Genomic DNA, 13,844 nt, shown 5'->3' with positions numbered 1-13,844 from the left:
CCTCTTGTTGTCAAGTTTGCGATATTTGCTCCCAATTCAGTTGAGATATGCTGTTTTAGTTTCTTCCTTTTTTGGAACGTCCCAACTGTACATAACAGCAGTACTAATCATTTGTTGCTTCTCTCACGACTTTCTGCATGACAGTGTCTTTTTCTTATTCTCATTAGTGGTTGTTGCATATGGATTATCATATCTGTACTGTTGTAAGAACATTTATGCAGTAAACTTCAAATGTTACTCTTTATGCCTTCTCTAAGTAGAGAACCCAGAAAGATCATTGGATTTTTTATTATATAAATACAATTCAGGCATATAAGAAGTTTGGGTTGAGATTAGCTATCCCCATCGCCTTGTGAACAAAAAATCACTAAGCAAATGTCCACCGTCTGAAAATTATTATCATCCATTTAGCATTTACTAGTTTTTTTGTCTAGATTTAATGGATCTTTATTGTCTAATTCCGAACTTTTACTGCTATGTGTTATACATGCCTCTTTCTGAATCTCTTCTTATATGATCTAGTTTTGGGATTTCTCCAGCAATATTGGACTAATCTCTATCTAACTTAATTGCTGATTTTGATGCCATTGAAGTGCTGTTATAGCTTCAATTGATTTCAAATTTAGATTACCTCAAAGAGCATAGCAAGGTAAGTCGTCGAGGAAAAATGATCGAGAAATATAGAGAAGCAATGCATTTGTGACCTTTGGTTCATCTTGGCACTGCAATTCTTAACTGAGGTTGAGGTTGAGAAGTTCAATGTCATCATCACTTTTTTTCCGTCTTGAGTCTATGCCATTATTTTACCCCTCATTCAATACGCCGATCTCTTTAAATATCAGGTCCTCTTTTTTGTAGTATTGGGAAACAGAACATCTTTTATTGAAGTTCTGAACATGAACGATAAACTTTACATATCCTAAGCACAACCTCCATAGGGGAAAGATAAAATGGACAAGTGGATGTTCCAATAGGAAGATAGCATTTGGCTCGGTTCACAATGTTGATCTTAAGATGTAAATCTTGAAGCTCCTTTGATCACTACAACCCAATATACACGTGTCACTCAATTGTGTTATTGCTGTATTCACAGTTTGGAGGAGCTCGGGGAAGGCGCCAAGGCATTGCATGATGTTTTGGTGCATGATCTACCAAAGATGCAGAAAGAGAAGCCAGCAAGAGTCTACCATGCTACCTCCACTGTGTGTGACCGGTGTGGCCGCGACTTATATGGCTCTGCATAAGATTTGAGACTAGAGGTAGTTTCCATAGATAGCAATAGCCTGTCTTCTTTTTCTACATTATATGTTTCATATCAATCGATATACCCAACTTTACCCTTTCGTAGAAAGTATCATCACTGTACTCCAGATATCTGATTTATACAGAATCAACTATTTGGTGCTAGTTAAAACCATTATCTATATGTGTCATGCTATAGCCTACAATCAACTATTTGGTGCTAGTGAAAACCATTATCTATATGTGTCATGCTATAGCCTAGAACTCCGAACCTAACTTACCTCTGTTTCAAAAAAGAATAATTTACTTTGCTTTTTAGTCTCTTTAGAAAGGAATAATCTCTTTACTTTTTTGACAATACTTTTAATTTTTACTTTTCACCTGACATGTTTAACACCACAAAATTAAAGAGCATTTTGGTACATTTTGTCAAGAATGAACCTTGGGCCTAACTCAACCTCAAAAGTTAGCTCATGAGGGGAGGATTGCCCAACACTATATAAGGAGATCAAGGACCCTTTAACCCACCGATGTGGGATGCCCAGGGTTGGACATCTGGAGCATGGAAAATATAAGACGGGGGGTCCAACATCGGAAACAAGAACTGGGTGGGCCTGATTTAACCCACCGATGTGGGATGCCCAGGGCTGGACATCTGGAGCGTGGAAAATATAAGACGGGGGGTCCAACATCGGAAACAAGAACTGGGTGGGCCTGACTTTGATACCATGATAAAGAAATGGACCTTGGGCTTAACTCAATTTCAAAAACTAGCTCAAGAGGTGAGGATTACCCAAATCCATATAAGCAAACCACTAGTCCATTCCCCAACCAATGTGGGACTTTTATCCACTCATGCTCTAGCCTAACTGGCGCGTGGACCGGGAGTTCAAAACAGGAATGGACCTGGCTCTGATACCATGTCAAGAATGGATCTTGGGCCTAACTCAACCTCAAAAGCTAGCTCATGAGGGGAGGATTGCCCAAGACCATATAAGGAGACTAACCCACCGATGTGGGATTCCAACACATTTAACACAATTTTAATTCAAGCCAAAAGATTCAAAAGTTTTTTTTATTTTCTTAAATTTTGTGTCAAGTTAAAGTAGTTATCTTTGAAACGGAGGGAGTAACATATTTGAGTTCTTGATACCGAGAATCCAAATAAAGCTGTCTGCTGAGTACCTGTCAAAACGAAGTGGAATTTCAAGAAAATCTATGAGAATTTCTGGCATCTGCAATTCTGCCTGAGAAATGGCATTCTGCTGTTTGACTTTGGAATGTCATATAGTTTATCCACTTAGGTCTAATGCGTATTGGCGAAGCTAGAAATTTCACCAAATTATTCAAGATTTTTAATAGGAAATAATGAATTAAAAGTAATATTTGACCAAATATGTGCAGTATAACTTTTTGGGGCTGTCCAATTAACCGCCTTTCGACATAAATATGCCCCTTCCTGTTGTGGATTTAATTCTTGAATTATTTGGCTCCGTAGAATGATTCCTATGATTTTCACACAACATTTTATCCAAGTGTGATTCCACAATATCCCACGATTTTTACCTGGACTTATTCACCTACGTGTGTTCGGTATGAATGGATCAATTTTTCATGAAAAGTATTTTTGAAACAAAATAATAATTATTGAAAAAGTAATTCTTAATAAAATTGCATAGCAGATGGTGTTTAACCGAAATTGTTTAGTACTCTGCCATTATTTATGCGAAGGGGCTTGAAGTACGAGAGTTGAAATGCCTATTTTTCAATGTTAATTGGGAAATAATTTTTTGATATTTTTGAACTAGAACATATATATTTGAAAATTACATATAATTTGTTATAAATGTATTTACATTATGGTGAATGTTTATCAAGATCTAATAAGATCTAGTTGATATTTATCGGGATTTGATATATTTATCTTTTAGCGTGAAACTAGGGGCAAATTCTCCCTATAAATAGAAGGGCTTCCTTTATTGTAATTCATCCCTTAATAGAAGAAATAAGAATCACTCTCTCTATTATCTCTACTCTTCTTCTTGTTCTTTATTGTTTTATAGCATGTTATCAAAACGAGTCTAATTTTTTTAATTAAGTTCATACTACTACAATAGTACGTACATCTTGTGAGATTGATGAAGTTACTGAAGTTTTATCGGATCATGAACATCTAGTTATTAGCCAGGTATGGACTTATATGATGTATAAGATTAATGGATCACCATGATGAAGATGTTGGGTTTAAGTCCCATCGATTTATAGCCTAAGACGCCTTTTTATATGGATAAGATATTGAGTTTGAATCTCAATATACCATACTGATGATATTATTATGGATAAGGCAAAATAATGGGTATTTGGTGAAAAGTCATGTAATCCGACCCATTGAATATGCTCCATTCCGTGAAGTGAATGTGGTAGCAATATATGATAAGTCTGAAATATGACAACTAACTTCATTCTTGAGGTGTATGTGATAACAGTGCATAATATGTCTGAAAGAAGACAAGTGATTGAATGCACGAATATAAGAGTGAAGGGACAATATGATAATGATCATCAAAAGTGATGATATTTTCACACGCATATTATGATCATAAGACATGTTAGAGAAAAATTTTCTACATCATATGTATGCCTTGATTTGCTCCTGAAGTAGCAATATCATGAAAGAAGTTATAAGCTATCATAATTTGATACGCTTAAGGCATGATTATATTTCATTCCTGGGGAATGAGAAGCTTATTAATGCAAGCGTGCACTTGATTGTGATGGTATCACAACTCACCTCCGAAAGAGGCTGAATAATTGAGATAAGTTATTTTGAAATCTACTTCTGAAGTAGTAAATCTGAAATTTATTCATATACTAGTAAATCTGAAATTTACTAAAGCAAAAACATATATCATGGTAAACTTAGTGTATACTAGTTTAAAAGTTCATAAGTTGACATGAACGATTGCGATATCTCGAAGATGTGCATACTGAGTATTGAACATATATTGAAGAATTAAAAAATTCTTTATGAACTTTAATGTTGCTTGTTCTCATAATAAGTTGGTTGGACCAACTAATTTTGGGATTGGATCCCTTAAAATCTAAAAAATATAAAAGGTGAATATGGGTCCGTTCACCAGTCATGTGATCTATTAATATGCATCAATATAAGATGATCGCATGTGCATTTATTGTCAACCTGCAGTTTGACATTCATAAAGTTGCTTGCTCAATAAAATTGAGTTAAGAACATAACTTTCAGATTTTGCAATCAAGACAATTCATCTTGATGATGATGGTTTGGCATTAAATGCCTTCGATAAATAGCTAAACCATCGCTAGTGAGAACAAAACTTCATGTGTTGGTCTGAAATATGTTATGTTGCATACAATAACACTTGTATGCATTAAACCAATAAATTATGATTATTTCTTCCCCTCAATCGGTTCAAGGTCATGAACCAACTATTTCATCTAATTATTTTGATATGTGGTATACGATTAATGAATATACCATGATACACAAAGATGGATTCCTCAAAGAAGTAGAGGATGTATGTTAGTTTTCCTAACATAAGGGGGAGATTATAAGCGCTGTGAAATATGTTAGAAATTATCACCAGATCCTCATCCAAAAGATAATTTAACTCAAATGCCGAAAACATCTCATATTAAGCTCAAGTGCTCTTATTTTGTGTTCCTAAAGGACAAAGTCTATGCATGTGTGAAACGTGGTAGACTAATCGGTTCCAAATGAAATAGTCCTTGAAAAATAAGGAGCAAATAATCATAATAAGAAGGCAATGAGCTCTTGAAGAGCCTACGACATAACACTTCATGAAACCTTATGAGAGGTTCATGTACCTGAAAATAATAAAGTGATAAGATCTCAAAATGTTATGTCGCATTGTGAACTGATACGAAATGATATATCATCAATATCTTTGACACAATATTGGCGCAATATTGTGAAAGATTACGAGGATCTGAATTCTACGTTTATTTAAGCATGCTGACGTAGAAACATTTATCAAGTGATATGAAAGGGTGCATCTTGGTAAGTGAAAACTTATTTGATTTGCAGTCTAGACACTTGAAGATGTCACACATAAAATCTTGAATATTGTCACTTGACAAAATTTGTATGAAAACTTCTTTAAGGATTCAAAATATAAAAGTTTATAGGAAACTTATTGATAATCCTTATATTGTATAAGTTTATAGCTTGAAAATTATTGAAACTCTTGGAGAGTTTTCAAAGCAATAGATTATCAAGGCCTGATATAACCTTTTCAGTCAATTTGTTAGCAAGGTAAATTTCTGCTCCTACTATGAGACATCAAAATGGGATAAAACACATGAGCTTGTTTTATTCTAAAGATTGCCGTTCCGATCTTATTGGTTATGCTGATGTTAGGTACTTATCTGACCCACATAATGCTCGATCTCAAATAGGCTATGTGTTTATATATGGTGGTACTATCATATCTTGGCGATATACAGAGCAGTCTATCGTAGCCACTTCATCGAATCATGCTGAGATAATAGCTATTCATGAAGCAAGCCAAGAATGTATATGGTTGAGGTCCATGATACATCTCATTTGAGAAAAATGTGGTGTGAAATATGACAATCTACCCACAATTTTATACAGAGATAATTCAACATACATAGCACATTTAAGGGAGGATTCATAAATGGAGATAGAACGAAACACATTTTGCCAAAGCTTTTCTACATACATGAGCTATAAAAGAATGATGATATTAACGTGCAACAGATTCGTTCAACTGATAATGTGACTGATTTATTCATCAAATCTTCTCCAATTGCAACTTTCAAGAAGATGCTGCACAGGATCGAGATGCAACTCAAGGATGTTCTCATTAGGGAAAGTTAATACACGTTGTACTCTTTTTTTCTTACGAGGTTTTGTCCCACTGGATTTTCCTTGTAAGATTTTTAATGAGGCAACCTATATGCGTATGGTTAGAGATGTGTACTTTTTTTCCTTCACTAAATTTTTTCCCACTGGATTTTTTTCTAGTAAGATTTTAACGAGGCACATTATCTATCTAGACATTCAAGGAAAAGTGTTATAAATGTATTTGCATTATAGTAAATGTCTATCAAGATCTAGTTGATATCTATCAGGATTTGATATATTTGTTTTTTAGTGTGAAACTAGGGGCAAATTCCCCTTATAAATAGAAGGGCTTCCTTCATTGTAATTCATCCCCCAATAGAAGAAACAAGAATTACTCTCTCTATTCTCTCTACTTTTCTTCTTGTTCTTTATTGTTTTATAACATAATTAGAATTTTTATTTTTTAAATCTATATCTATCGATAATCTATATCTATAATCTATATCTCTAATCTATAATATATTAAAAGTGTGAAAACCCTTAGAATAATATATTAAAAGTGTGAAGACCCTTAGAAAAGTGATTCGAACTCTTTACCCTTCATTAGAACGCTTTGTAATAGACAAAATCGTCTTTTTCATCTTTTTTTCTCTAATTATTATAATATTAAATTAAAGACTCTTAAAATATTTGGAAAGAATCCTGATAAAATAAATATATGGAAAGAAATTAAGAAGTCTAAACTACTTAAATATACAAATTCTAAAAAATATATAAATCTTAAAATATATAGAAAGAAATTAACTGACCTAAAATCTATATAAAGAATTATATTTTATCTATAAAACAAAATTGTGATTTTAAAGAAAAATCTATACGCTTAAAGAAAGACCTTGCTACTTGTTAGAATAGGTAGTACCACTCATGTGATTTTGTCATAATTATCATATAAAACTAAACCTTGAATTTGGAGGATTCGTATTTATTGTTGGTTCTTTGATTTCTCAATATATTTTGATTTTTTAAAAATTTTTATATTATTCATTTCTAGATTTTTCTTGAAGTACTACTATAATTTATTTTGATAAGTTCATTCAGGTATGTGTAATTTATCTTAGGTTTGTTTCGAAGTCTTTCATCAGTAATTTTATAACAAATTTATTGTTATTACTTATGAGTCTCAATTATTGTTTTGTTTTAATTTCTGTTATGTTGCTACTTGGTATGTGCTATCATTTTTGCTTAATGTAGGTGACAGGTGAATGTTTGGCTTGACTTTAAGAAATATTTATGAAAATGTTAGATTCAATCGTATTGTTATACTATCTCGATATCATTTTATTTTATTATAACTAATTTCTATTCTATTTCTGTTTTTTTATTTAATATAGATAGTAAATGAATATTTGATTGAGGTTTAAGGATTTTTTATATAAAAATTAGATTTAACCATTTTATTCTGATATTTCCACTATTATATTATTTTATTTTGTTGTAGCTTGTAATTAATTGATATTATAGCTGGATGCAATGTTTTAGCACTAAGAATGTTGTTTAAGGTAATTTTTATTTCCTTTTTTGACCAGCAATTCACAAAAGATTTTATCAGTAATTATTGAAAGAAATAGCATGTAAACTTTTCAAAGAGAGAATTCCAAATGCTTTGCCATCGCTTGGACCAGACATTATTTTTAGCTGTAAACCTTTCGCTGAAAATCAGAAAGAAAATTGTGACGGGAAGACATGGAATTAGATGGTGATCATAGGCCCCTGAGAAGAGAATATAATGTCAGGTCAGATTGATTTTGCGGTGTGAAGAAGAACCTTTATTGGTTTTAAATGATTTTTTTTTTGGTTTTGTTTTAGTAAATATATGAATCTCAGGCATTAATTAATCTTGTTGGGTAATTTATTTTCTTTTTATCACTGTCATTATTGCTTCCGTTAAAAATATATTTCTAACGGTCAGACGAATTTCATTGTTGTCCATCATCATACACTTTTGAGATAAGAGTAATATTTGTTGTTTAGTGATGGACATGAATTTATTTATTGTCTATATTCTTTTGGTTAACTTGCATCTTAATTGCTTAAAGTATTTAGTCCCATATATATTGAATATATGTGACAATCATATAACAGATGCATCACCTTTTATAATTTAACTATTAATCAGAGACATATATACACAATTCTTATTAATAATTGAGAGATTAGTTTTGTACAAAGTATTTTGGGACATTTATTGTATCAAGCACGAATCAATGCATTAATTATGTACCAAGTATTTTGAGATAAACATGCAACGCATGTTCATGTTCATTACCATATAAAGTGTGAAGAACCTTAAAAATATTGTTTGAACTTTTTATCTTTGTGAAGGACCTTAGAAATATTGTTTAAACTTTTTGCCTTTCACTAAAAGTCTCTGTTTTAAATAAAATCATCTTTTCACTATTTTTTAAATATTTAACAGTTGAAAATTAATTAAATATTTATAGTAAAACCTATCCTTATTAGAAGTCATCCGAATTAATGACAACTAATATCTTTTTTATTATTTTAAGAATTAAATCTAGAAATAAATATGAAAGCGTTAGAATTAGAAAAATATAAAAATTACCAAATTTTTAAAAGTTTTAAGTAAGTAATCAAAGATTTTCTAAAGATTTATCTTTAAAAATAAGGAAAGATTTAAATATAGAAAAAAATTAGAAAAAACATGTAATACAAATATGATTTTTAAATCGATGCATCTCTCTTAGCCTCTAGCTGCAGAGAAAAGAGGTACTACTTAACTAACGCAAAAGTGACGATCCATTAACCACTTGAAACTTTTAGTGGTAAAAGATATATGCGCTTACAATAAAATAGATGTTATATTTACATTATTATATTAATGTATGAAGGATCTTTGAGAAGTGATTTGAATTTTTTGCACTTCAGTAAAATTTTTTTGCAATAAATAAAATTATCTAATTTTAAATAATCAAAAGTTACACGTGCGAGACACGTATATTTAACTAGTTTCATAAAAAGTACTATAAATCAATACATGTAAGAATTTCTAATGAATCTGAAAAATGGTAGTAAAAAATAATTTTATTTTACTCAAATAAGTATCATCTTTACCTAAAATGAGACAACCATGCTAACGATATTTTGTTGATAATGTCTACATGTTGGTTACTATATTTACCATAAAATATCAAAATCTTCCTTTTAAGCATGAAGGGAAGTGAGGCATTTATCCTATTATATGGCTAATTAGGGAAGTAAAGAATATACATAAGCTTTCGAAGACTCTTGTTTGCTCAAATAGTAAAATATTATTTCAAGTTTCACGATAAAAACACGATCAAGACTTATTGGAATTACCCAAAACATTTCAAATCAGTCCGATAACTTATTCTCTAACTTCTGAAAGCCTCAAAATTATATTTTGATTTCTAGAGATAAAGACAGACCTTTGTGATATCACACTTCCATGCTTAAAGAAATGCAAAAAAACCCAACACGTTTTAGACCCATTGGGAACTCATGGAGAATAAGCATCATACAAATCTGTTGAACTTTCAGATATATCAAGAATTTGAACTCATTTAGACAATTGTTTGATCGATGTCAACTCTTAACTTTGAATTTTACTAGAATTCAACTCAAGTTCGAAACTCATTCAGAATCTCAAGACCCAAATCAGATATACAAATAAGTCATAATACACATTTTGTACCTGTTGAAATCATTAAAGCATCAATCAAAGATTGTTTAGATCAAATGTAGATAGTGCTCAACACAAATTTTCAAAATGAACTAGAAAGTAATCAATCACCCAAATCATTTCCGAGCGCCTCAGGATCCATACAAAACATCCAATGACGTCATAAATATCCTCCAAATCTAATGAAATTGACCAAATCCAAATTTAATCTCGTTAACCCAAAATATTGACTTTGATCAAACTTTTCAAAGTATGAACTTTCAAAATTAAAAATCTTCTCCAAAATACATTCGATCACCTGAAAATCATGTCACCCATTCCCATAAGTCGCAAATAGTATAATGAAGCAACAAAAAGGGTGAAATAGGAAAAAAAAGTTGAAAGTACAAAATGACCATGCGAGTCGTTACATCTTCTATCACTAAAAGAAATGTTCACCCTAGAAGAGAAAGACAAAGGAAGTACCCGAACTGTTGTAGAGCTGGGAATATCTACTCTTCTTGTCCAACTTAGTCTCTCTGGTAGTTTCCTCCACTAGACAATGTCTTTGCTACACCTACACATAAGCAGTCTCCTTAGACCTCAACTTGCGAATTTGCTTATCCAAAATTATAACTCCTTTTCAAATGCTAGATTCTGATGTAACTACACCGTATTTCACTAAATTACATGAGACCATAAAAAAGATAACTGAAATGACGGGATAGACTTAAAAGAGCATCATACACATAAGCCACCTCACCTAAGACCTCAAATTATGAAATAGAATAATTATGGCATATGAAATAATTAATAGGAATTCATGAGTTTAAATTAAATCTATATGAACTGACACAACAAAGCCCATTTTATTAAAAATAAACCAGTCCATATGTACAAAGAAAGCTCCAGTTTCAAAAGTGAGCCGACCCAAAATCAACGACCACAAAAACAATCATACAACCACCCATTTGAATAGACTCGAATAGAAAGCTTCTGGTCACCTCTGTTGAAACTCTATAGCTTCAGTCTATTTGTCTTCGTTTTATCCTCTTCTTTGATCGACTTTACCAGTGAGATATCTGTATATGATAAGCTCCATGTAGCTATGATAAAATTGTTCCCGAGCAGAGTGAACTATTTCATCTTCCAAGCTCTATGTAAAATCAAAGAATAAAGAAAGAAAAAGACAGCCTTATCCGATAATTTGAAGATTAAATTCCGAGGCATGTGCTGAGCTTTGGCTATATCTTATAGAAGGCATTTAAAACTCTCACAAACGCCATGAAATCATTCTAATTAGAGAATTTTCTTCCTCAACTAACCCCAGATCTATTCTCCTTAGAAGAGTACCACACTTCTTCTTTCTTATATATAAAATACCCGGTTATAGGTGTGAGAGGCTAGCGTTGGATGGTTTTAGGTGGGGCAGGGGTAGGCCAAAGAAGTACTGGGGTGAGGTGATTAGGCGGGACATGGAGCAGTTACAGCTCATCGAGGACATGACCCTAGATAGGAAGGTCTGGAGGACGCGAATTAGGGCAGAGGACTAGGGCCAGTTTGAGTCGCTAGTGTAGGGAATTACTTGGTGGGGGTTTTATTCCTGTTATGAGTCCGTGTTCCATGTTTTATTACGAATCTGTGTGCTTTCCTCTATTTTATATTACTTATGGGTGCCGTATTTATGTTATGTAATCTTGTGCTGTGCTTTACTATGTGTTTGTGTGGTATCTCGTGCCTTGAGCCGGGGGTCTATCGGAAACAGCCTTTCTACTTCTTCAGAGGTAGAGGTATGGACTGCGTACATCTTACCCCCCCAGACCCCACTAGGTGGGAATACACTGGGTTTGTTGTTGTTGTTGTTGTTATAGTTTTTAACTTCACCCGCTCATTGGTTTCCAAGTTGAGCCTAACAAGGAGCTAATATCACTAGGCTAGAAATTGGAAGATGAGGTTCTATTTTAACTGGATCAGGTATGTGCGCTATGTTGTCCTTTGCATCTCTAGATGTGTTATTTTAAGCTATTTCTGTGTTATCTTTTTGCTACTGCTGCTCATCTCCTCAATTTGTTGTTTAATGACTTTCTTGTTGATTTGTATTCTAGTGGACATCAAAACACTAGCTGCATTTACCCTATCTCATTATTAAAATCCTTGTTTTGGAGTTTTTTAAATAATGAGATTAGTTATTTGTCCTTTATCCATGTTCCACGATGTTTTAATATCTCTTGGTAACTCTTGAAAACTAGAATATACTAGTCTATCAGTACCTGCGAAAAAGAAAACTTAGTTAGCAATAAATCAACCACTTTGTTGTCTTCTCTAAATGTGTGTTCCACAACCACCTCCACCTCCTTCATCAGAATATGAATCCTTCTTATTCTTATTGCAACACCCCAAGGTGTTTACCAAGTCCTATCTAGAATATGCTTTACTGATAGAGAATCTGTCTCTAAAACTAGGGGTAGTAAGTTATGAGCTAGACAGTATTATAAACCAATTCTCATGGCCACCACTTTTTCCACCAAGTTGATGGTATCCCTTATCCTTCTTCCTTCAGCATGAAATAAGTTGCATTGGTCATCTCTTATGTAAAAGCACAAGAAATAGAACCAGGGTTACCCTTTGAGCCCTCATTCGAATTTTATTTGTAATGTCCCATGCTAGGTATCTTCCAAAATACCACTATACACCTAATTTTATGTGTGTAACCTTCTAGAAATCTTACCAATTCAGGTCAAGTATTAGGAATATGAATCAACCATAGTAAAAAAACTTAGTTAAATATACCAAGTTCTTGGTAATTTTATACCTCATAGACACACATAGCATCCTGCCTCCATGTTTAACCATATTTCTTCTCTTCCATATTTTCCACAAGATAAACATAGGTACAAACTTTCAAGACAGGTTTTAGCTTTGCAGTAGTAGAGGTATTCACTAGTTAAACACCCTGTCCTTGATTTGAATGAAAGGACCATCAATTCTTACAAAAGTTGCAAAGTGAGCCCATATATTGTTAGAGAAACTACACTTCATAAATAAGTGTTCAACAGATTCTTGAACCCCATCACCACAATAATAACACACTACATCATAAAATATCCTATATCTGATAAGAATTTCCCCTATAAGAAACTTTTTACTCCATAATTGTGATGACCCTTCATGTCATTTTTCAATTTCTGCTTATTTTTACTATTAGAGATTTCCTATAGCTGCCCCAAGTTATTTTGACTCGCTGGAACTAAAAGTTTGGTTACCGGACAGTTCATTTGGTTTTTAGGGCTAATTTCCTATTCTGAAGTTCTCACTGGTTCAAATTGGCTATCGGGTAAAAACTTCAGCCATGATATCGTATACTAAATCTGACTGTTCCAGCATCTCGTACCTTTGGTTTAGTACCCGAGGTGTCCGAGCTCATTTTCAGCTATTGGTCGAAAGTTAAGAAAATGACAAGTTGGGTGGGACCCATTTTTTATGGAAATGATCTTGAATGGAAATTTTAACTGCACCATTAAGTCTGGAATTGAATTTAATAGGGTATCATAGTGTGTTTGCATATACATGATTCTTGATGACTCTTGAGGGGTTGGCGGAGACTTGGAAAGTTCCAAGTCTCAGCTGGTGCACCCGCTAACCGTGAGCCATTGATCACTTTCGTGATCTGGCAGTCTCTATAAGTGTCGCGAAAGTGATGTTGGCATCATGATAGCGACATCCTCCCTATCCTCAGCACCTGAGTCGCGTATGTGACTATTGGTCATCGTGAAAACGATTGGCAATTAGGGAAGGGTATTGCGATTGTAGTGCTGCTGTTCCAATTGCGACTCCTGGATACCTGGAAAGGGTATAAAAACCCCATTTCAGCCTATTTTGTTCTATTCCTCATCCATTCTCAAGAGACTTGAACCCTAAGGAGTGGAATAGCTTTGGAATAGCATTGTGGGTGCTTTTGGGAGCTTAAATAACGATTATTTCGCGATGTCCCTTCATATTTGAGGTAAGATTCCTCCATTTTCATCGTTGATTTTC

General features: G+C 33.2%; 1 protein-coding gene across 1 annotated transcript in view; it reads left to right on the top strand.

Annotated features, from left to right (window-relative positions):
- The window catches only part of LOC107838812 (ornithine aminotransferase, mitochondrial), a gene marked incomplete in the record, with an annotated part of 6,195 nt that extends 4,775 nt beyond the window's left edge, over positions 1–1,420 (top strand). The window contains 1 exon segment of the mRNA XM_047395365.1: positions 1,094–1,420. Within this exon segment, the coding sequence (XP_047251321.1) occupies positions 1,094–1,244 (151 nt within the window).
- Positions 1,421–13,844: the final 12,424 nt, after the last annotated feature.

Source organism: Capsicum annuum, chromosome 8, assembly GCF_002878395.1.
Source record: "Capsicum annuum cultivar UCD-10X-F1 chromosome 8, UCD10Xv1.1, whole genome shotgun sequence".
Classification (NCBI taxonomy): Eukaryota; Viridiplantae; Streptophyta; class Magnoliopsida; order Solanales; family Solanaceae; genus Capsicum; species Capsicum annuum.
Note: the sequence above shows the minus strand (reverse complement) of the source record. Positions and strands in the feature narration are given on the sequence as shown.